This window comes from Talpa europaea (genome assembly GCF_964194135.1).
Source record: "Talpa europaea genome assembly, chromosome: 9".
NCBI classification, from domain to species: Eukaryota; Metazoa; Chordata; class Mammalia; order Eulipotyphla; family Talpidae; genus Talpa; species Talpa europaea.
Window position 1 is genome coordinate 12,043,775 of NC_140076.1, and position 24,132 is coordinate 12,067,906.

Sequence of the window (24,132 nt, forward strand, 5' to 3'; positions counted from 1 at the left end):
TGATACTCTTGTTACCCATCTCAAATCTGCAAATAGAAAAACAGACACAGATAACAACCGAGAGGTCAGCAGCAGCCACACGTGGACAGGCACGAGCAAGGTCCTTTTGGTCAGCGGCAGCCACTAAGGCCCAGTGGCCTTGGTGGATGCCCTTGGGACCGCCTACCTGGCTTCAGCAATAAATAATAACATGAGGACCCAAAAACCAAACCAAAACAAAAAATACAACCAGTATCTTTTGGGGTGGTGGTGGGGGACTGTTTAAATTATCGGCTTTCCCCGGCCACGAGGTGGTGCGGGCGCAGGCGCCAGTCACCGGCAGGTGTGCAGCTCCACCAGCCGCTGGCACTGCCGGCACTTGACGAAGCAGCACCAGTGGAATTTGCAGCTGCAGCGCTCGGCCAGCTCCACCTGCGCCGTGTGGAAGCCGCGGCCGCAGCACAGCAGCTCGCAGCCGTCGATGGCCTTGGACGTCTTGTTGCACGTGCGGCCCCTCGTGCCCAGCACGCCGCTGCGCGTGTCCTGCTCGCAGAAGTCCGGGCTGGGCTCCAAGTACACCAGGTCCTCGTCCGTGTGCGGCTTGAATTGTGCGTTGCGCGGCACCAGCGCGCGGGAGGAGCCTACGCGGCGCGGCTCCACCTCCGTGGCACCGTCGAATTTCTCTTTCAGTGCGTGGCCCACCTGGCGGAAGGGCGGCACGGCGCGCCAGCATGTCTTCACCTCGCAGGAGCCCGACACCCCGTGGCACTTGCACTCCACCCGCATGTGTGTCAGGATAGCCTGCAGGGACGGGGAGGGGACAGGGGCCACCAGGAGAGGTCAGGGGAGGCCGGCGGGGGTCTGCACAGGAGCCTTGGAGACGGCAGACGGTGTCATAGTGAAGCGCGCAGTCTGTGGCGGCAGGGGTTCAGATCCCAGCTCTGCCACTTAGGAGGTGTGCGTGTGACAGCAGGATGGACACCCCCTGTACTTAGATACAAGTGTGGGGTGCTGCACTGGGCCTCCCACTGTTCACTGGCTCCCCATCTGCAGCCCCAACCTGCTGCCTGGACCCCAGTGGCCTACAGGAGGCGCCTGGCCCTGGCCAGAGCTCCGGCAAATGCTTGGGAGAGTGTTCCGGGGCCTTGCTGTGCCCACCCTGCCCTGTGGTGAAGGGGGGGTGCCACACTACCTTCCTGCCAGCCTCGTTGTTGTGGAGGTTCATGAGGGCCCGGCTGGATGAGGCCCCCTTGCTTCTCTCCCGCACGTCCACGAACGACTGGGAGAAGGCCACGCCGTAGGCGATGTTGTCTGAGCATCCCGACCACTGGAAGCCTGGGGCGCGGTGGGCAGAGGGGGGCCCCGTGCATGAGTGCCCGGAGCGCAGGCCCCGCCTCCTCGTGCCCGCCCCACGCCTGCACTCACCCTGAGGGCTGACCCCATGCACTGTCCGGTCACAGCCACACTTCTCCAGCTCCCCGCTGCTGCACGCCCGCGTCACCGCGAAGGCCACACCTGCTGAAGAGATGGCGTACACGAAGGCCGCCTCCCGAGTCCCTGTGGGAGGCAGAGGGAGGGCAGGGCTGGGTCCCGGGGCTCCTCCCACACCCTCCTCTTCGAGGGGGAGGGCCCGTGGGGCCCCCTGTGCTGGGAGGCCCGGGAAAAGTGAGGCCAGCTGACATCCTGGGCAGGACGTGCTCCGAGTGGGCACTTACCGGCCACGTTCACCTGCTACGTGCTGGCCACGGCTCGCCTGTCTTCACGCCACTGAGCACCCCATACTGTTACCACCCCATTTTACAGAGGCCAGGCAACTTGTGAGGTCACACGGTATGCGGCTGTGCCAGCGGACGGCACCCTTACTACTGCGGGTTGCTTGTCCCCGCCGCCTCTCCTGAAGATCCGTGATGCTAACGCTATTTCACAGAGACAGGTGAGCTTGGAGAGGGCACCTGCCTGACCTACTGAGCTGGACTGCCCACCAGCTTCCTGTAAAGCCTGTGCCCATCCCAGCTGGCCCACTTGCCCTCTGACTCTGCCCCAGCCGCTCCTGCTGAGGCTGGCCTGCTCAGAATGACTCGCCTCATTCCCCTAAGAGGGAATCATTCTAACAGCCCCGACTCTCAGCGCATCCCCTGCTGGTCAGGGGATGCCCCTTGCCCAGTCGCCCTCTGCCAACAGGAGCTCTGGGCCCATTTCACAGATGGCAAAATGCAGGTTCCGGGAAGAGGACAGACTGGCCCCAGTCACCCAGCCAGGAAGTGACAGGAGCAGGACTCAAATGCAGATCTGGCTGCCGCGCCTGCCTGCTCCTTCCCCTCTGCGCCGTCTCCTCGGTGGTGCTATTTTGGTGCCTGCCCTCTCCCCTGCCTGAATGGGTGTTTTTATCCTCCCAGGAACCGTGCCTTCGGGGTGTAGCTGCTGTGGAGCCTTTCTGGGGGTGTGGGTGGAGGGAGGGGGTGTGTGTGTGCGTATGTGGTGTGTGTATGGCGGGGCCGGGTGTGTGACCAGACAGGGCCTGCTCCTCTCCCGGCCCCTGTGAGGGCCTCTGTGTGCCCGTGACTGTCCTTCTGTCTCTTGCCAGAGTGTCTGTGTCCACAGGAGCAGAGGGGGCAGGTTTGGGCTCCGTGGTTGGCAATTACCTCTGCGACACCCAGGCCTGTGCTCTCGGTTGCCCTGGGGAGCAGTCGCCGTGGTCAGACAGAAACAATCACCTCCTCTGTGCCCGCGTCTGTGGACGGGCAGCAGAGCCGGGCGCTGGGGTGGGGGCCGCACAGTCTCCGGCTCGGGACGCCCTGTTCCTGGTTCGGCCCCGGAGCTCGGGATACTGCCTGCTGCCCACTCTTCACTGCCCACTCTCCACTCTAGCTTGGCCATTTCAGGCCGGCATCAGGGGGGCTTGGCTGGAGCCACGGGGCCTTGACAGCCCGAGATGGAATCTTCTCCAAGTTAATCAAGGTTAATAGCAGGATCACGCTGGTTGGTTTTGTGCTGTGGCCGCCCAAAGAGAGACGACTTTAGTTTCTGGTATTTCTGGTATTTCCAGGCCTGAACCAGCACAAATCTCTGCCCCAAAGACCACGGGGGAAGGGAAAGCCAGAGCTAGGGTGGATGGACTGGTGGGCTGGCCCCAGACCCTGGCCTCTCTGGGCTCTCAGGTAAGCGCCTCTCTCACCCCCTGCTCTTGGCTCATCCAGTCCCCCCGAATAGCCCCTGGGGTGCAGGGCTCCCTATGAGGTCCCCGAACCAATATGCATCTTCTGGGACTCCAGGTAACCCCTTGCCCTGGCTTTGAGAACAAGGGCACCGTGGTTTTCTCAGCCTGGGAGCGGGCCTGCAGGAAGAGACTCAGGAAAGAATCGGGGAGGAAGTTGCTATGACAAGAGTTAAAGCCTGTTGTGAGCTGACTCTGTGTAAGGCCTTGTCCTTTCGCGGCTTCTCTCCTGGGGATGTGAGCAGTCGGCCTGTGCTCAGCACAGGAGGCCCCAGAAGGCCAGCAGGATGTGGCCAAGCCACCTTGTGCCTAAAGCCAACGGCAGTGACCCCTCCAGCCTTTTTCAGCTGGTCTGCCCTGGGCTCCAGCCCTTGGGTTCTGGTGCTGCAGCCCCCCAACCCCACCCCTGCTCCTCCCCTGGGCCTGGGTGCCCCAGCTGGAAGTCTGATCGCTAGTGGGGCCCCCGGCCCAGACTGCTGAGAGGGAAAAGAGGCCGTGGTGCACTGGGGGGTGGAGCAGAGGGGAATGTCCAGTCACAGGAGATGACAGCCCTGGTCGGGGCTTTGCCTGTTCCACTGCAGGAGGAAGACAATCGTGGCTTTTTCAGGGGCAGCAACCCGGGCCAGGGAAATGGAGAGCTCGCTAAGGTGCCAGAAGTGCCTCAAAACTTTCTGCATTTTCCATCAAGCCTCTGCCCCACCCCACGCCCACCTATCTTCCTGCTCTTTCTTCTTCCTAGAGGGCTTCCTTGCTGGCTCCATGGGTTTAGCCCCCATGTGTCTAAATCCTTTGGGTTCAGCTCAGTGTCATCTTGTCCAAGGTACTAAGGCTGCCTGGGAGTGGAAATTCAGAGTTGTCTGTGGATCCAGTTTTAACTACCCTTTCTGAGGGCCTACTATGTGCCTGTGCTCTTCCTTATGCTGGCCAAGGCTTGTGACAACCTCAACCACCAGTTCTGCAGCTCTACTCTGTGCAGGAAAATGTGAGGCGGGGTGAATTGTCTGGGCCACTCGGGCAGTCCGGCCATGCAGGACTTGGCTCCAAGGCCTGCCTGTCTTGCGCACATCACACACACACACACAATGTCTCTCCCAGATGTTGGAAGGAAAGACATCTGAACAGGAAGGAGTGTTTGGAGGCGAACCAGCTGAGGTTGAGGTGGGCTGGAGAGGAAGCCGTGGGCATGGTGATCCCCTAGGCCCCAGGCTGGTGTCCTGGTGGAAGTGTCAATGCAAGCATAACTCAGGTGTCCTAGGGAGGCCCGGCAGGGTGCACACTGGGATCTGAGGAAGACAGACCCCATGCTCTCTCCAGTCTGCACTCATCCTGCCTGTCCAGTTTCCTTTGCTTTCTTATCTGCCAAAGCTTACCTTTTCTTGAAGCCACCTCCAGGAAGTCTCTTTGGATTTAAGAGGTAGCTGAGGACAGGATTTGGAGCTGGACCACATCATGTTAGGGCTCTGGCCGTGTGACCTACCTCTCTGAGCCTCCCTGTCCCCACTCTAAATGGGGAAAGAGCGCCACCCTGCAGGCTAAGCCCTAACACTTTACCCTCATCTTAGGCTGCTTCTTCCTGGCCTGCCTGCCCCACACAGAATCCAGCAGTGGGCTGTTTTTCTTCTTCTTTGACCTCTGATACCAGGCTGGAAGCTCCTGGGGCCAGGCTGTCTCTCATACTTTTTTGGGCCCATCCCTTCCCTCTGCACCCACCAGCACCTGGCACAGGTAGAATCTTTGCAGGTACTTGGCAGAACTGGGTCATGGGGGAGAGTGTGGGTGCTCCCTGGGCAGGCCGGAGGTCCAGTCCTGATGTTGCCAGCGTTCTGGTCCCTAGAATAGGGCTGCTATCAGTACCTGCCTCCTCAGGCGGTTTGGCGATTCTAATGCCGTCACACATGGAAGGTGCCAGCACCTGGCACAGAGTAGGCGCTCAAGACACAGTAGCTGCTGTGGGAGCTACTGTAGGGTCACTAAGGTCATTTTATTCATTGACTAACAAATATAGGCAGGCACTTGCACTCCGAGGGCCACACTGTTGATGACGGGCTTGCCGTTGGGCTAAAAGCTTTCTTAGGTACAGATACTTCACCAGACATTTGTTGTTACCTGCTGTGAGCTACTGTGCTATGCCCAGGGTGCCAAAGGGATTTGTCTTCCAGGGACTCTCAGTGCAGAAGCGGGTCTGGGGTTTCCCCCTAAACTCCCAAATTGCTGTAATTACCTGTTGGCACCAAAAGGCTGGCCTGAGAGGCCACCCAGAAGAAAAGCATGTTCTCACCCTCATTGGGTCCAGTGTGATGCCAAGATTGAGGACAGGGAAAGAACACAGACTTCACAAGTCACAGCCCAGGCTGGAACGTGCCCACTACCTCCATCCAGCCCGATGACGTTACCATCAGTCAGATGTGGTGGGTGAAGTCAGACACCCCAGGAGTGGGAAGCTGGGCCTGCTATGGCCCGGCACCCATTCCCTCCCAGCCACAGCAGCTAGAATCTGAAAGGACTGCAAGGCTCTCTCGGGACAGGGCCTTGATCAAGGTCACAGAGAGAAAGGTGACAGCAGCGGGAGGAGGGAGCAGCAGAGAGGAGTCTGCATGGCCACGTCTGCCGTCCTGCTTGGGTCAGCCCTTCGGAGACCCCAGCATGCCCTGCTCACTGCAACATTGACCCTCACCAGGCTCTATGACCTCTTCCCTCCGCCCACCAGCACCTGACACAGGTGGAATCTTTGCAGGTACTTGGCAGAACTGGGTCATGGGGGAGAGTGTGGGTGCTCCCTGGGCAGTTCTTTTTCGCTCACTCAACAAATCAGTTGCCTGCTTTGTGTAGGTGCTGCTCTAGGCACCGGGATCACAGAGCCATCCCACTTCTGGTCTTGACCACTGTTAGCCACCTGAACACCTGCTGCTATTCCTGGCTGCCCTGATGCCATCTTTGCCAAATTTCTGTAGATTTCCAGCCTACAGCACCTGGCTGGGCATTAAGCCACACATTTTCTTTATCAGTCTCTGTCAGTTCACTGTCCCTCTTGCCTCTGTAGAACAGGGGCAGAGTGGCCTCCCCTGCTTGTGGTGGAGGGAGGGCAGACCCCAGGGTTTTCAGTAAGGGAGCTGCTCCTTCCAGGAGCCCCATGGGGAGGAGTCCATCAAAGGCATCATCTCTGAATCCTGCCCAGAATCCCAGGCAGTTGGTCCTCGGATGTCCCCATGTGGAGGGTAGGAGGGAGATGGACTTTGTCCAAGGGCTCAGTCAAGTGTTGGCAAGTCCCAGGTCTGGGTGCGTTACTACCCGTGCAAGCGCTGGGCCTCAGCTCAGCTCTAAGACGGGAGCAATGCCACACACTCTCAGAGCAGTGTGAGGTCAGTGGATGCAAGCAGCACACAGAAGCCCTCAACAAACTGGGGTTCCTCTCTCTAAGTATGGCTCTTGTGGGGAATTATTAGCTCTGGGCTCTTCCAAGTCTGAGGCTGTGACCCCAGCCAGGCAACTGTTATGCAGACCCTGGCCAAGCTCCCAACCCAGGAGCTATGAGCTGAGAAAGGCCTACCCAGATCGGCGACCACGGCTGGTGCCAGTGGTGTTTGGGATCTATTCCGAGGACATGTGCATGGCACCAATGAATCCTGGTGTTAACCCTATGATGTGAGCACGTGTTTGCCTCCAATGGGAGAATGCCGTGGCTTGAGGAGTGAAGTCACTTGCTCCAGGTCACACTTGCCCATGCTCTCCCTCCACCTGCCTCACCAGCCCCTGGGCTTTCTGCTGCCTTGGGAGGGACAAGCCCCTTCCTTTCTTGTTCATGGAGACAAATTAAGACCTTCCCTTGAGGAATTTTACAAAAACGGAGGAGCTAGATGCCTGGGAAGAGCTCAGGTCTGCCTCCAAACAAGATTGACATCGGCCTGGTCTGGGGTGAGGTCACCTTGACAGGACGCTTGACCCAGCCGCTCATACTCAGACCAAGCCCACTAGGATTCTCAGATTCTTGAAGGTTCGCTGAGCCCAGGCTGGCCCCGCTCCTTTGGCTCCTACTGCAGACGCAGATCAAGAAGGCGCTTCCCCACAGGGTCCCCCACAGGCTTCAGGCCAGAACTGACTCGTGCTTCCCCTTCTTTGCTGCCTCAAATCCTTGCCCAGACTTGCTTTCCGTGACTGGACGGTACCCACTGACTGTCCGGCTCTGCCATGTGCTGGCAAATAGGCAAATGAGACATCACCTTGCCTTTGAAGAGTGAAAGGTTTGGGGGGGAGGGTTAGGATGGGGGAGGCTGGCATCACAGTCCACCTAAAAGGTGCCGTGAACATCGTATAAACGCAGGGGGGTTGGACAAAAACGTGTGTGTATGTGTGAACTGAGGGAGAGAAAAATGGTGAAGGCAAATGGGTTCGAAAGTGAACACTGGTGAATCTAGGGATAGAGTATGAGGGAATTTCTTGTGCTATTTTTGCAGCTTCTCTAAAGGTTTAAAAAGATAGCAAAACGAAAAATGACCCAAAAGCGCCTTGGCATGAATGAAAAGCTTTGGCGCCCAGAGGAAAAAGCAACCACTTGTTTGCAGGAGCTGGGAAGACTCAAGACTGTGGGAGGGAACTGCTGAGACTGTAGCAAAAGAGGGTTGGGTGTTTGGGGGCCTGGCCAGTGAAAGCCAGATCATCTCTCCATCAGCCCACCCAAAACAACCCCCTGCTCTGTGCGAGCATCTTCCTGTCCTCAGGATCCACCTTTGAATCCAGTGACTGGGCCCCGTCTTGCACGCACGCACACACGCACACTTGCGCACACGTATGCACGCACGCAGCACTGGTATCATCAATGTGGGTCTCGCCGCTCTCTATTCTCTGCAGCTTCTCCAGAACAGCAGTGCTCAGTAATGCCAAGCATGATCGTGCCTCGTTGGCCTCTGCCAGCTCCCAGGAGAATGGCTTCCAAATTTCTATCACAGTTGGTTTCCAACAACATCTAAACGGTTTGCCGCAAGCCCAGCCGCCTTAGCCGTCCAGAACCGCAGGTGCCAAGACAAAGGTTGGCCCAGGCGACGCCTCGCCGCCTGCCGGAGCAAGTGGAAGAGCCCTGTGGACTCTCGGTGGCTCGGGAGTGTCAGTTTCATGGTGAGGAAGTAGAGAAGGAGGCGGCTGGTTTAGCACTTCCTCGAGGGTTAGCGGCTTGACCTGGCGCCCTCTCCAGGAGCCTTCCAGTTGCATGGAACGTTTTCTATGCGCTGGCCCCCTTCCTTTGGCTTAATGCCTTCTCATGTTTCCTGTCTCAGCAGAGCGCCTGCTTCCTTGGGAAAGCCTTCCCCGAGCACCCCGGCCCTGCCTAGGGGAGGGTCCACCCTTGTGCTCCTCCATCGCAGCATTTGCTCACCGTGGGTCAGAGCACAGAGCCTGGTGCTGGATGGCCCTGCAGCAAGTCCCGGTCCTGCCACAAGTCCGGTCCTGTTCTAATTCTGTGACCTTGGACAAGTCACTTAACCTCTCTGTGCCTCAGTTTCTTCATTTGCAATATGGAAGTCCATCTTAAAGCCCAGATGAGTTAATATTACTTACAACGACTGAAAACATTTAAAATGGTGTGCAGACCACTACCCCTCCCGAGCTGTGGTTACTGATGTGCCTGTATCCCCGCGGACTGCGAGCCCAGGAGCTGGGCGCTGGGTGCTGTCTCAGGACTGGACATGGCAAGTTCCCAATATGGCTCGTGTACAAGGGATCGAGTGCTCAGACAAAGCAGCGGGGGACTGGAGCCCAGGCTGAATTCTGATTCTGCAGTTCACCTTCTGAGAGTCCCGGGCAATCCCATCCCTCCCCCTGCCTGAACTGGGGCTCCTTCTGCAAGTCGGGCGGGTGGCTCTGCAGCGTGGAGTGCTGCAGGGAAGAAAACAGCACCCTCCCCCTCGGGCGCACCCAGCCTGTGCCTGCGCTCCTTCTGTCTGGGCCCCACTGCTGCTGTTTTCATGCACTGAATTTCCCGCCATTCATGAACAGGAGTCCCCACCAGAGAGCTGGTGGTCTCTCCTGGGGTCCCCACACTGCTGCACCTGCGAGCACCTCCTTACCTTGTGTTACCACCTTGCCGAAGACTGGCAGGGAGTCGAGTGTGGAGCAGTTCCAGCGACGGTTCCGGAACTGGTACTGGCATTCCTCGATGGCGAGCTGGGCTCCGCGGCGCACCGAGTCCATCACCTCCAGGTTCCGCTTGCACATCTGCACCTGCCTCTGGATCAGGCCCTTGAGCTTCTCGCACGTCTCCTCCTCTGAGATGCTCCCCACGGACGACAGCTTGGCCAGGTACCTGGGGAGAGGACGGTGCGGGTGGGATGCAGTGCAGAGCCCCTGCTTGCTTTCCTTCGTTCCCAGCCTGGCTCTCTGGCATCTGCGGGGGGCCTGGCTGGCCACGTCTCTCTGGATCTGCCCGTTATCTTGCATGGGAAGGCCTCCACCTCAAGCCAGCGCGGCAGGCAGGGCATGGGGAGGGAAGTTGACAGGGTCCCCGTAGGGACCCTCCCTGCACTGGGTGGCCCCTGCACCAGCAGCTGAGCCTGGTTGAGATGCCCTCTAGCTGAGAGGCTGGCGCCATTGTACCCATGCTTTTCTTTCCCTGCCCCCTGCAGACTCCCCCTTCCCACCCACCACCCTTGCCCCCAGTGCAAGATCAAGATCCCCCCCGGTCACACCCCAGGGCCACCTGAAGGAGACTGGTATCTTTGTGCAACACTTGGGAGTGGGACATCAAGGGCGGTGAGGCTGGAGGGCAGGGGAGGGTGTTTACCCTGGGGTGGGGGGAAGAGGGGCTTCAAAAACAAAGTGTGCCATGCTGTCGCCTCAGCCCTGGAGTTTATAGCCTGAGGGTGGGCAACATGCTGGCTCTGCCTCCAGGGTTATGGCCTGGTGGCTTGTCAGCCCTCTGGGGCCAGGCCCCTGCGGGGAGGCTAACTCAGTGGGAGACAGAGCACACTGATGTTGGTTGATCACCTACTATGCCTCGGGCCCTGCAGCAGGGGCTTCATCCTAGTGCATCCTCATCCCAAAGCCTTGAGGCGATTATTACTCTGCCCATTTTATGGATTCCAAATTGAAGGCTGAGAGGGTGACATGCCCAAGGTGACGACAATAGCAAGTGCCAGAGCTGAGCATCAAGCCCTTCAAGCCCCATGGTCTTCCTCCATGCACTGACGGAGCTCAGGTGTGTTAAGGTCACCTGGCTTGTAAGGGTAGACCTGGATTGCAGCCCAAGTCCAGATGGCTCCATGGCTTTTGTCCCAACCACCACTTGTCACCCTGTCTTCCTTCCCCCACCCAGGTGTCCTCCATCAGGGCCAAGTGCACATAGCAGTAGCCTAATGGGGGTTGTGCAAAGGAGAGCAGAGTGAAAGACCTCCTCTTCCTGTCTCCTGTTAGACCTGCTCAGTGGGAGATGCACCTGATCACCCCCCAGGGTGGGGCTGCATGGGGCAGCCTTCTGGGGTCTTGAGGGAGCAGCAGAACACAGAGAATGTGCTCTGAAGGTGGTCTGCCCCACACCCCTCATTTTACAGGTGAGCACAGAGAGACCAAGGGGCCTTCCCCCCCCCCACCCCCAGGAGGAAATTCAGACCCTGGCGCGCCTGCAGCCTCAACCACACAGATCTGGAGCACAGATCAAGCCTGCTGCCTTGCCTGCCATGGACCAGGCCTCCCCAGGGGTGTGGCTGGCAAACAGGTTGTCTGGGGCAGGACTTTCTGGGGAGTGAGGTGAAGATGCTTTTGCATCCTGTAAGGAATGGGGCCCAAATTTCTTGTCCAGAGAAGCCTCAAGGGACAAGGCACCACTGCCCTGGATTCAGGGTTTCCGTCTGTGCTGTGGGGAGCAGACCACGGTTCTGGCAAAGGGACGGAACTGCTGTCAGAAGCCAAAGGGATCCCATGTGTGAACAGCGGTCTGACCCAGAGCTAAAGCAGGGGGGCAGGAACCCGATGCTGTTGGCTGAATGAGTGGAGCCCCAATAGAGCAGTGCATAGAAAGTCCTATAGGGGAACTTTTCGACATTTAACAATGTACACCCAAAACTTACATAAATGTTAGAATATGACGCTATTTCAATTTAAAAAAGGGGGAAAATGGAATGAAAACCTGCTATCCTAGTTGCCCCTGCATGCAGTTGAGCATATTTGAAAAAAATATGGGAAATTATTATGATGATAAAAGTAAAAAGAGCTAACTTAACAGAACTTAGTCAGGACTGGGCTAAGTACTGACACTGATTTAATCCTCCCAGCAAACCAACGAACCCTTATTTTGTACAGGAGGAAACTGAGACAGAGGCAGGCTAAGACTTTGCCTGTGTGCGATGTCACACAGCTCGGAGGAGGTGAGGCCAGGTTCTGCCCAACTTCAAAAGCCTCTGATAGAGACCGTGTCCTTTCATGCCACTCGGGGACTGGGTGGGGCTGGCCCCGGGGGCAGAAAGGGCAGGGTGCTGGGTTTGTTCAGCCTGAGGATGTGGCCAGGGAGCGGTCGGCAGGCCACCTCCTGACAGGTACAGGCAGCACGTGGGCTGGACTGGAGCATGGTTCTCAAACTGGGCTGTGTAGCAACCATTTGTGGGGTTTGTCGAGAGTGCAGTTGCCCGGTCCCACTCCAGGTGGGACTGGCCAGGGACCTGGGCCTTTAATGCGTTCCCAGGAGTAGCAGTGAAGCCAGGCTCACACTGGCCCCAAGGGCACTTTAGGGGAAGCAACAGGACAGACATGGGTGATGCTTTCTTTGAAGTTCAGGGGGAGCCCCTCTCCCCATCTCTGCGGCATCATCCCCCTGGCTGTGGAGCCTGTTTGAGTCAGGCTGGGAACGGAGCTGCAGTTCCTAGCCCAGGGGGCTGTTGTGAGAAATCAGCGTGATTTGCTGAGGTGGGTACACCTGGCTCTCGGCTGGGCTGGGCATAGCTGCACCATCCTGAGTTTCTCCTGCCTGGCAGTGTGGTCAGGGGAGGAGGGCTGTCAGCGGGGGCCCTCCAACTTCCTCCACGCTCCCCTAATTCCCTGCTGCAGAGGAGGTGGGGACATTCTGCCTCTCCATTGGGTCCTACGCAGGGGAAGCACAGAGATTGGTAGGGTCCAGTGAAATCCTGGGATCCCGAGCCTCCCAGAGGGAGATAAGGGGGGGAAGGTGACTGAGGGTGAGGGTACATCTGGAGGTGGCAGGTGCCTACTGGGTCGCTCAGACTTGCCTGGGTGCTCCCCCTGCCTCAGCCAGAAGAGCTCGTCCCACCTGGCTTTCTTGGCCTGCAGGGGGCGCCAAGAGCCCAGCTACTGGCCGTGGGCCAGGTCCACGTTTAGGAGTTTAGGAGGAGCTGGTGAGGGGACATGGCATTGGGCCTCAAGTTGGATCCTTTCCCACCCAGACACCAGGGTGGGCCTCTTGGAGAATCTTGAAGAAGGGTCTGTGAGGTGTGTTCCAGTCTCAGCCACTGCTCCCTTTGCATCCCGCCAAGGGGCCAGGTTGGGCTGTGCTGGATCCTGGCTTCTGGTGAAGGGATGTGATGGAGGCCAGGGGCAGGAGGGGCAGGTTGGGGAGGCCTGGCTGAGCCACCAACCCACAGTGTGGCCTTGGGTAAGTCTCTGCCCCATTAGAGCTGTTTCCATATGGGTACAATAAAATAGCGGTTCTGGGCAGCCTTTCCTGTTATCGGAGGCGGTGGCTCTCCTTCTGGGGGCTGGAAGTAGGGACTGCAAGCCTCACACCCAGGCTGAGAGATGGCACCCCAGCCATTCATGGAGGAATGGGTGGGCTGGAGGAGCTGCTCACTCCCGCTCCTAGCCCCTAGGCTCAGAGCTCAACCAGGGGACATGGGCTGAAATAACAGTGGTAGGGATTTAGGGGTGAGCTGCTGGGCTGCCACGGCCGTGAGTCACTGGGACAGCTTCCAGGAAGAAGCTGAGAAACCTCTTCCGCTGAGGAGTGTCCCTGCCCCAAAGCTGGCACCAATGCCCACCACCCCCGAAACCTTCCCTGTCTCTGCCCCAGCAGCTGTCCCTCCTTGCCACGTGAGGCCTAGCCCCACCTGCATCTGGTTCTCCCAGACCCCAGGTCTTTGCTGGGGAAGAGTTGGTCTCAGAGCTGCAAACAGAGCTGGAGTTGGTTAAGACTGAGTATCCTGGGCTCACAGGCCTTCACCCACACGCTTGCTGGCTCTGGGATCTGGTTAGAGTGCCTGGCCTCATTTATAGATGAGCAAACTGAGGCCTGGAGAGGTGACGTGACCACCCCAAGTAACACAGCATGTAAGTGGCAAAGCTGGAATGAAAACCAAGCTCTGCTTCTAGACTCTCTCTTCCTCTGCCCCTCCCTACCTGTAGATCTGTGGTGCTTATAGCTGCAGGGTCTGACGCCACCCTCAGTGTCCTGTCTGGCCTGTGGCCTCCTCGGTGCTTAGCATGGTGATCAGTAAATGCTCGCGGCGTAAATGGAGAGTTCTGTGCTGACTAGATCCCTTTTGTTCACCTCCAATCAGGGAGGTGGGGAAGCGTGGGGGTGAGGGAAGGAAATGTCTTTCCATGTGCTGAGGGTTAGAGATGCTCAGAGGCCAGGCGCAGGGGTCCTGGGGCCTTAGGAGTGCCCTCCCTGCACCCTAAGGTGGCTCACCTTTCCCCCAGAGACATGCATGCCACTTGCTGACCTAGGAGCTAGTCTGGGCTCAAATGTCCACAGCACAAGCCATTTCCAGGGGAGACAGAAAGTGTGATCAGTGTCGGCTCCACTGGGCTGGGCGGCCTGCGCGGGGCCTGGACTGTCTGCTTCCTAACCTGCCCTCCTTGCGTTGCCCCAATTTAGGCTGCTTCCCGCTACTGCTGAGTACAGGCTTAGCAATTTGCCACCTGCTGACCGAGCCACCCAAGACTCTAGCCACAGCCGTGCCATCAATCAGGTTATCCCACCAGCCCAGGCTGCCCCTGCCAGACAGCGAGTGCCCGATCTTCTGGAACGGGGGCTTTGGGTCCTTCGGGGTCCTCCCGGGAGGCCCTTGTGTGCCCGCCGTGCCTGCAGCCTGCAAGGCTGGAGGGCCCTGGCCCTGCCAGGGAGATCAGATCCTCTCAGCCACCTGCTGTTTTCATTAGAAACTAAAATTAGCTGGGCTTGTCCCAAGCTTTTCCAGGTTTGCTTGCTTTTTAAAAAAATATACAAATTCCTAGAGGAAAATCCGCACCTCTCTGACTCCTCCCTGACTCTCACTCTGTGCGTCAGGAGGAGCAGGGACGGGAAATAGCTGGAGCGTTTGGGAGGCCTAGTGGTGTCGCGGGTCCTGGCCCTGCGGTGTCCAGGTGGGGGCTGGGACGCCAACCGGCCTCTCTGTCCCCTCCCTCTGGCCTCCCTGCCCGCCTGGGCCACATTTAGAGCCTCCTCAGGAACGCTTGTGCCTGCAACACGAGGGAGGAAGGAGGCCAAGCGGGCAGGAGGAGGAGGAGCCGGAAGGAAAGGCAGTGCCTGCTGAGCAGTGAGACGCCTTGGGAGACCACTGGGTGACAGCAAGGGCCACACAGACCCCATCCCCGACTGTTCTCATGGGCGGTGTGGGTGTCTGGGGCCCCAGGATCCTTGCCACACCCCTGACTGCTTCAGACTGTTGGACCTTCTGAACCCACAGTCTTAGTATCAGAATGTCTCTGCCACGTGGAGCCCCCATTCCTGTGAGGCTTGCCCGATGGCATGGTAGGCCAGATGGGGCACTGCCTACGGGACCCTCCAGATGGGCTCCGAATCCCATCTGACCTGAGGCAGGTGATTATACATTTCTGAGCCTCAGTGTTTCCATCTGTAGAATGGGGACAATGGCAATTCTTACCTCAGGCAGTGGAGATGCATGGGATGCTCACATGCAGGGCATTTCATCACCACCGAGATGTTTGCCGTCCTCATAGTCATCACCCGGTGCCCCTCTCTCACAGCCTCAGCACAGTGCCTTAAGCTGAACCCTCTGCGGCACCTCAGGGCCCTTCTGCTCATCTGTCACCTGTTTGGCTCCATCAGCCCCCTTAGACCTGGGTTCTCAGATCTTTTTTCAGCTGAGCTCACTCAAGGGGAGCACATGTCCCCTTGGGGCTAGCAGACCATTCTAGCAGCCATTCCAACTATAGATTCTGGACAGAATCTAGATGGAGGATGCAGATTTAGAGAAGGGGTCTCCTAGTGAATCCGGGGTCCTCTGAGGAGGTAGACCGTGCAACATGGGTAGAGGTGGATGTAGTTAGGAGACCAGGCACTGGGGGTGTTGGGGTGAGGAGGGCAGGGACAGCAGGGGTCCAGCACAAGCACAGGTGTGCCAGGGGGACTTGGAAATCATTTGCGGGTCTGGATGGATGAAAGAATGGGCCCTTCCACTCCCTGTCACCTGTGCTATGTAATAGTCACCTGTGTTTTCAGAGCCTTATCATAACCATGCAGGCTGACCAGGAAGGTGCCATTCTTTCCACTTTACAGATGAGGAAACTGAGGCTCAGAAAGGAACGTGGTGAAGGCTCTGCAGCCAGTCGGGACTGGAAAGCAGGTGATTCTGGCTCTTAGTCTGGACTGGCTGGTCAGGTTCTGGAGATGGGCCAGGGTGCCGAGGGTATGAGAGTTTGGCATTAAGGGACAGTGATTTGAGGGAGGTGGCTTCATTCTTCTGTCTGTGAATCTATCCAGAGCCCTTTGTCTATTTCTGAACTAAAGTGAGGGCATCTGGCTGCTTCTAGAAATGAGGGGTCGCGGGGAGGGAGATGCTTCAGTAGTTATGTGGTGCCAGGACAGTGTAGGGGCCTGTAGCTTCTGGGGCTATGGAGGGCTTGCCGCCACTGGCCTGGAAACCACTGGAGGGGCAGCCAGAGAGTTGGGGCTGGCCTTGGAGAAGCCCCCAGTGGCTTCACTCCACCTTCTCCCCAGACTTGGCATTGCTCTGGCGTTCCTAGTGCCCATAGGGTCAAGTTCACCCTGTCCCAAGTGCATTTCCTCACTTGGCAGGAAATGGTGGCCTCCTCTGGTGCCCCAGCCTTCACTCTCTACCTCAGGGTACTTGTCGCCAGGATCCCCCAGTTCCCTTATTCCCCATCCTCAGAAGCCTCAGCGCTCGTTTTCTGTCTCTTAGCTCCCTAGTTTCCATTATTCCCAGTTTCCCGGTACCTCAGCTCCCTACATGTCATTCTTGAGGGCTCCTTGTGTTCCCTACTTCCCGTTTGTTCCCTACTTCCCATTTCCCACTCTTCGTGTTTATTCCCGGCGGAACTGATAGTTGATTCAAGACCAGAGCCTGAGCGCCCAGAGCTGTCCCAGAAGGTAGGAATTTTCCTTTTCTACCAGGGCCAGGTGTAATTGTGGGGGTGAATGAGTGTCAAATTCAGGGCATTTCCTGACCTCGCTTTGCCTCCTAATTTGCCAGCAGAGAACCTTTCTCTTGCAAAGTACCCACCAAACCTTGTCCCCAGGGTGCCTTCCTTGCCCTTGCAGCCACTGGCTATCCTCCTTACGTGGCTGAGGGAGGCCTGGAGTGGACAGCGAGGTGGGTGAGGGAAGTCCCGCTGGGCTGTCCTGGGCTGGGTGGCTTTCTGAGTGAGGCTCACACTATGCCAGCTCCAAGTTTCCACTCAGTTCCTTGGCTTCGGTGGGCCCCTTCTAAAGGTGCAATCCAGTGGCTGATCATGTACCCCCCAACCCAACCAGGGCGGATGGGGAGAACCTTGGTCTCCCTTGCTCTGGTTGCTGGTCACGCCTGCGTAGGGTGGCTGGGGAGGGGTGTGGCGCTCCAGTCTGCTTTCACTGCAGCTGCAGACCCTGGGCCTGGGAGCTGTCAGGGTGCCGGGATTGCATTCCAGCTCTCCCAGATGCCTAACACAGTGCCTGGGAGTTGGTCTTGACAAGGATGTACTTGACATGATCGAGTGAGACTTAGTGGGCACGCCCCAGCTTGGAGGCTCAGCTGGTAACCTCCGGGCCCTGTGGGCCTCTCATTCTGCTGTCTGCCAGTTACCTCTGTGCCTGGGGCGCTCTGACTGGAGGACCCTGCTGCTCCAGTCCTTGGGGAAGGGGCCCTGGGAGCCAATCCCTCCATGATAAGACTTGTGTGTGAACAGAGTGAGAAACGGGGCCTGAAAGGACCATTCAGAGTCCCTGCAGGAAAGAGGCCCCTTTAGTCTCATCAGCAATTTCCTGCTGCTTCTAATGGGCCTCTCCAAAGTTCTCTCTTGAGCTGTGAGCTGTCTGGAGGCTCCTTCCCTCCCCGGACACATCCCTCCCTCCTTCTACCCACCTCCCCCCCTTTTCTTCTCAGACCAGGTCCCCTCCACTGACTTGGGGGGGGGGGACTTTTAAAACATAGTTTGGTTTCAAGTTTGCCAGGAGATGTGGGAGGTGGAGGTGGATTTGGATGGGAAAAGGGGGAAACTGGTGGGGTCACGGCAGGGAGCGAGCCTTCTCCCGGCTTTGGCTGAATCACAGAAGATGCAGTTCAGGACTCAGAGATAAAACCTGGCAACTCCTGTGGAAATCTGGACAGCAACCGTGGGGTCGCAGTTTCGCCTTCCAGCTGAGTTTGCCGAACAGACCGGCGGCGGCTCTTGCAAACTCCTTTGGAGTCGGGGTGACTGGGGGTCTCTGTCACCCCCATTAGTGGCTTCCTGGCCCACGCTATCCGTGGTTGGCTCAGGCCAAGCCCTTCTTCTCAGAGGGAGGAATAAGAGGAGGAGTCTTGGGGCAAAGGCTAGACTTTCCAAATGCACCCACAGGGCCTGAGTTGGGCGAGTTTCAACAGGTTTGGGGAGCACTGTCTTGTCAGATGCTTGCTGAGTTGCTCAATTGCTAATCCAGGGTTGAGGGAAGAAAGTCAAGCCATAGCAGACAGCTGGGTCGTGACTGCTGCCTGAGCAACCCCCTCGGGCAGAGCCTGGTCCTGGGGCCCTGCAGTAGAGGGGTGACGGTGGCTAGCATTCAGCCAGGCTCCTAGGGGTCTGCCGTAGCTGGGGAGTTGAGGGGCTGAGAAGAGCAGCAGACTGCTGGGGGACAGCCCACCTCCTAATACCCGTTTTGGCACATTTTAGTCTCACCTGAGACTCAGGGCAGTGGTACCGAGTCGCCTTCCCAGCAGAGGTCTTTGAAGGCAGGGTACCATTTGACAATAACCCTCTGTTCCAGGCAAACCCTTCCTTCGTCCATTAAATGTTAACTGAGCATCTACTACATGCCACACATGAGCCAGGCACCATGAGGGTCTTGAGCGGGGTTTATGCTACAGCCTCGGCCTCCAGGGCTTTCTTACCTGTAGACAAGAAGCCACATGGCTGGACTACGGTTGCATGGGCATGAAACTATAGGTGCAGGATAAAAACCATGAGGTTTGGACCTGTGAAGGCAAACCAGGTCCCAGTCCTACTTCCGGTGTGCAGAATGCCTTGGAGGAAGTCCCTGCAGCTCCGGGCCTCTGAGATGGGACAGACTCTGCTCTGACAGGGTACAGGGTGTGAAGGCGCTTTGTAAACTGCTAATTCTCAACCAGGGGTGACTGTCCCCCCACTCCCTGGGGACATTTGCCAGCATCTGGAAACCGTCTTGGCTGTCTCCTGGGTGCCACTTGGGGAGACACCACACTCACACTCTGCACAGGCCTGACTCCCCACAGGTGTGCGTGGCGGTCCAGGCTCCCACATCCTCTGGCACCTTAATAGCGACTCCCCTGGCCACCGGCACAGTGAAGGCCGGTGTTGCTGCCAAATATCCCCGTGTGCCCAAGACAGGCCCCAAATAGCAGTAGTGTGACTTGAGATATCCTGGTGTAAACTGTAAAGGGTTGCACAATATTAGTGATTGTAATTCAATGCCCACAGCCAGGGAGGAGTGCCAAGGAGATGGGTTTATTTAGAAGGGAGGGAGGGGTCCTTTTCAGCTGGTGACTAGGGGGACACTTCCTGGGGGAGACAGACCTTGCCTTTACCTGGGAGCTGGATCTGCCCATACCTGGTTGAGGAGCTGTGCCCAGGGAGATGGGCTTCACTATGCCGGTGGCCAGGGGAGTCGCTATTAAGGGGCCAGAGGATGTGGGAGCCTGGGCCGCCATGCACACCTGTGGGGAGTCAGGCCTGTGCAGAGCGTGAGTGTGGTGTCTCCCAGGGCACTCTCAGCAATGACGGTGCTGGCCCGTGAGGTTCTGGTGGTGGCCCTGGGAGAGAGCAGGGAGGCAGCAGCCTGGGACCCGACCTATGCAGCCATGTAAGATGGCAGGATTGGGACAGAACTGGGGTGAAAAACGCTTTGGAGCAGTGACCTGGGGCCCATGCTCTCCAACATCCCTCCCCGGCTCTCGGCTGGCAGCCCTCGGTAGCCCTCAGTGTGGCTGCCGTTTCCATGGGGTGCCTGGCGCTGCTCAGTGTGCTGCCTGCTGGGGCTCGTTCTTTCCCCACATTCCCCCAAGGGTGGTACCATTTTACGAATGAGGACCCTGAGGCTCAGAGAGGTTAAGTAACCTGCCCCAGGTCACTCAGCTGCTCAGAGGCAGAGCTGGGATGAAACTGTGGGTCGCTGGTCCTGGAGACCCAGTTCCCAGCCATTCTGCTGGATGGTCTTTGAGTCCCCTCTCCTCACCTAGTGCAGCCAGCCCAGGGCACCACTGCCTTTCTGCAGGAAATCCCCTCTCAGTAATGAAAGCTTGGCTTATCTGTTCTCTGACAACTTCCCATTTGGGGTGCTGGCCCGTGTAGAAATCTACAGACAGCGGTGACCCAGTGGGGAAAAGAGGCCACCCCAGGCCACCCACCTTGTGGAAGAGAGCTGAGACTGGAACCCCAGTCTCCCGACTCCCAGCACAGCCCAAGTGCAGGGGGACTGTGGCACAATCCAGGTCTGTGGTGGAGCCCTCCACTGATCGACAGTTTTTATCCATCCATCCCTCCCTTGATGGTGGGAGCTGCCACAAGCTGTCAGCTCACTCCGGGTGCCAGACACAAGTCTAATCAACAGCTTCCAGCTTCTCTGGGCTTGCCCAGGCCTCAGGCTGTGGAGCCCTCCCAGCTCCAGGCTCTGTCCTGCCCAGCAGCTGCATGCAGCAGGACACCTGGCCTCCCCGCCAGGGCCAGGCCACCTGCCCTCCAGAGACAACAGGCAGCAACAACTCTTGCCACCAGCCAGCCTGCTGACCCTGGACTGGAGCCTGCCTCCAGGTACTGGAAGGCAGTGGACACCCAGGCCTTGTTCCTCGGAGAGTGCTGCCAACCTGCTCCTGGGGCCAGACTCCAGCGTGGCTCACACTTGAAAAGTCAGCGCCAGCCACCAGGTCTGAATAGACAGATCTGCCTGCTTGAAGCGCTTCCTTCTCAGGGCAGCATTTGGGCCTGGTGCCTCTGTCATGTACTTAGCTTGGAGACTTGGGCGATTCCCTCTACGATCCCGACTCCCCCTCTGTAAAATGGGGCTCAGGTGTTGTTGGGACTCAGCTACTACTATGGGAACGGGTTTAACAGTAAATAGTACTGTGAAGGTTCTACCACCCCCAGGTCAAGTCCCGGTCCATAACTGCTCCAGCTCACACTTGTGCCTCTGCTGACAGAGACACAAGCGTGCAGACGCAAGGCTATAGCCTGCACGCTGTCCCACACACTCGTGGCTTAGTTTTTATCTTGTCTTTCTCCCTAGACCCAAGCTCCGGGGAGACCAGGCTGTGACACCTATTTTTCCCAGAGCTGGGCCAGTCCCAGGTTGCTAAATATCAGGCAAATGATGCCATCTTGGAAGGTGCCAGAGTCTTCTCCATCACAGCCTCTCTGGTTGGGTCGGGAAGCCCCTTGTTCTCCTGCCGTAGGCTGAGGAGAGACTCTTGGCTGGAAGCCCTGCCTGGAGCAGGAGTGAGCTGGGTCATCCAGAGACCTGCTTCGTGGCAACCTGAACCATCACCATTGCAACCAACCTCCCTTCCCCCTCTAGGTTGCCCCTTCTCACCCCAGCCCCCACATGAGAATTGAGCTGTTGGAATTCCCCATGGTTTGTGGGACCCAGAGCTGGGGCTGCCTGCCTGGCTGGGATGCCAGGCTTAGGAGGTGGCTGAGGCTGGGTGGTGGCCACCTGGCCATACTGGCTCAACTTTGGGCCGGGCTCCGGGACAGGGGTGTAGTGTCACTCTCTGGGAGCCAGAGCACCTGGGTTCCATTCTCAGCTGGGTTTGGGCAAGTAACTTCCTCTTCTAGGGCCTCAGTTTCTCATCTGTAAAATGAGCGGAAACACTGGTGGCTCTCAAAGCACTTCCCATTGCAGATGTCGCGCTGTCCCTGAGGCCCGGGTCAGACCTTTGCATTGCCTCTTCTTTCTCGACCCTTGTGGATCCCTGGGCGCTGGGCAGCTCAGACCTTTTCTTCCTGACGCTCACACCTACTTTGGAGACTCTGGCTCTGCACCCAGACTTTCTAGAGTCAGCTTCTGGGGTCTCGGACTCCCCTGAGTCCCAGTCAGCTCCCCTTCTCAGCTCAATGTGACCCAGGCCCCACTCAGCCTGTGGCCTGCAGGGGGGCAGTGGGGGGAGGTGGTGGTGCCCTGGTTTCAGTACACTTTGCCACTGCCACTGAAGTGTTAATCAAATTAGGGCTCCAAGAAAAACAAAAGCTCTGCAGCCACTTTGGGCTGCCTTGGAGTCGCTTGCTCTCAGAACAGCTGGGAGAATTCCACATCACCTCCGTCCCCCAAGCCCTGGGTGGCTCTGACCCCAACCGACACACTCCTTCCAGCCTGCAGGGCCCCGGCTGGCCGCAATGACCTCATAGCAACAGCCATTGGGCACTCGGGGCAATTTCATGGGAGATATTTGTTCTTTGGTCTTGATGCAGAGAGAATTTTTTCCTCTCCCGCTGTCTCCATGGAAACCCCAGCTACACTGTTGGCTAGCCCCCTTCCCACCTCATGCTTTTCAGATCAATATTGGCCCTCGGCTCCCCACTGGCTGCCCACAGTGGATGGGGGCAGAACTCTGGGCACAAGGAATTGGGGCCAGGGTTAAGCCTGGGGCCTGGGGCATGGTCCCTGGGGGGGGGGGGGAGGGGATCTGCAGTCTAAGGTCCTTTTGCGTCCCTGCTCCCCTGGTCAGGAAGCTCATCCCTTTAGAGCCCTTCACTCTCCAGCGAAGCTTCTGCCCCTTCTTGGGGAGTCCCCTGAGTCAGGCCCAGAGAAGGAGAAGCGGGCAGGTCCCCCGCGGGAACCGTCTCTCCCTCCGTAGGTGAGACACCGGGAGTCGCGAGCTGCTGTCCTTTTTAAGGGCGGGGTGCAGCTCCTTCCTACCCCGTGGAGAACGAGGCCCTCCAGCGCGCCCCGGTCCCTTCCCTTCTTGGATCCCCGGCTCCCGCCCCCCAGCAGAGACAGGTCCCTGCACGCCTCCAGCCCGGCCCGCAGCGCGGTGCAGCCCGGCGCGGGGAGCTCGCTCCTGCTCTGCGCTCCGCGGGATTAACCTGCTATTATGCTCCGGAGCCCTTCCCGGGAATGGGTTTCCTCCGAGACCTGTCAGCCCAGTCAGGGCTGCGCCCCGGGCACGACACCCCTCCCCGCCCGCCGCCCGCCACTCGCACCCCTCGCGTTGTCGGGCGCCCCGAGCCCCCGACGGGTGCGGACGCCGTCGCCACCCGAGCTGCCCTGGGCTGGGAGCCGGACCCGGGCAGCAGCGGTGCCCAGAGAGGCCGCCAGAGCGGCGGCAGCGGAGAGGGCGAGCGAGCCTCGCGCCCCGCAGCCGAGACACCTGCCGGGCGCCCCCGAGCCGCCTGGCACCGGCCGCTGCCCTCGGGGCCCGCCCCGCCCCGCCCCGCCCGCCCCCCGCCCGGCCCCGCCGGGTCCCGGCCCGACTTACAGCCAGTTGCTCGCGGCGGCCGAGAAGACGGCAAAGACCAGGAGGCGCAGCGAGCGCAGGCACGAGCGGGGGCTCATGGTGCTGCCGCGGGCGCCCGGCCCCGGGCGGCGGCTGCGGCCGCGGGGGGCCTCCCGTCGGGGCGGCAGGTGGACGCCCCGCGGGTGGGCTGGGGCGCGGCGCCGGGCGCGGGCCGGGGCGCGCGCGGCGGGGCTCTGCCTCCGTGCCTGCCGGCAGCCCTGCCCGCTGCTGCGCCCGCTGCCCGGCGCGGACCCGACTGTCAGCGCCGCCCCACAGCCGGGATGCCGCGGCGGCGAGGGCGGGCGGGCGGCGGGTGGGGGGGCGGGCCGGGGGCGGGCCGAGGATGGGGTTACCTGGGCGGGCCCAGCCGCCCGGGACACCCCCCCGGGGGCGGGCCGGAGCGGCGGCCGCCCCAGCCCGCGGGACTGGGCTTCTTCGGGCGCCTCCCTGGGCCGGCGCCCGGGGGAACTTGGGGCCCAACCCGCTGCAGGCGCCCTGGCCGCGCGCCGCCTCGCCCCGCCGAGTCCGAGGCTCCGCGACCCAGCGGCCCGGCCCCCACCCCCTTCCCGGGCCTGGGGGACAGGCGGGCACAGCTCCCCCAGCCCGCCGCGGCGGGCACTGCAGCGCCGCCCTCGCCGCGGCTCCGCGCTCCCCGCCGGCGCCCGGGCGCCCGGCCCGGCCCGACCCGCTTGCGCGCACCCGGCGGCCGGCGCTCCGGGCTCCCGAGGCTGCGCTCCGCCGCGTCCAGAGCCGCCCGGCGGCCCCCCCAGGCCCCCACGCCTCCTGGCCCGCGCGTCCTCGGCCCGGCCCCTCCCTGCGCTCACCTCCCTCCAGCCTTCCGGGACGCGGACGGGGCCTCCCCGGCTTCGGGCGGCTCGCGACAGTGGCCGGAGACCGCGGGAACCCGAAACCTCGCTCCTGGCTAGCCCGAGACCCGGCGCGCCCCGAGCCGCGGGGTCGTGGCCAAGGCCACCCCCCCTCCGGGTCTGCGTCTTCTCGCTGGAGAGGCGGACCCGGGGTCCCTAAGACCCGGGGTTGCGAGGATGGGGCTCTTCGGGGAAGTCTCCTCCCAGCACGCTCACCTAGGCTGGCTCTGCGCTGTGGCCCCAC

General features: G+C 59.6%; 1 protein-coding gene across 1 annotated transcript; it reads right to left on the reverse strand.

The window, feature by feature from the left end:
* Positions 1-312: 312 nt before the first annotated feature.
* On the reverse strand, positions 313-23,081 carry WNT4 (Wnt family member 4; the record flags this gene model as incomplete). Its single annotated transcript, XM_084241671.1, has 5 exons — positions 313-780; positions 1,172-1,314; positions 1,405-1,536; positions 9,250-9,485; positions 23,005-23,081. 5 exons carry the CDS (start codon positions 23,079-23,081, stop codon positions 313-315), a joined length of 1,056 nt encoding a protein of 351 aa, XP_084097797.1.
* Between the last annotated feature and the right edge of the window lie 1,051 nt (positions 23,082-24,132).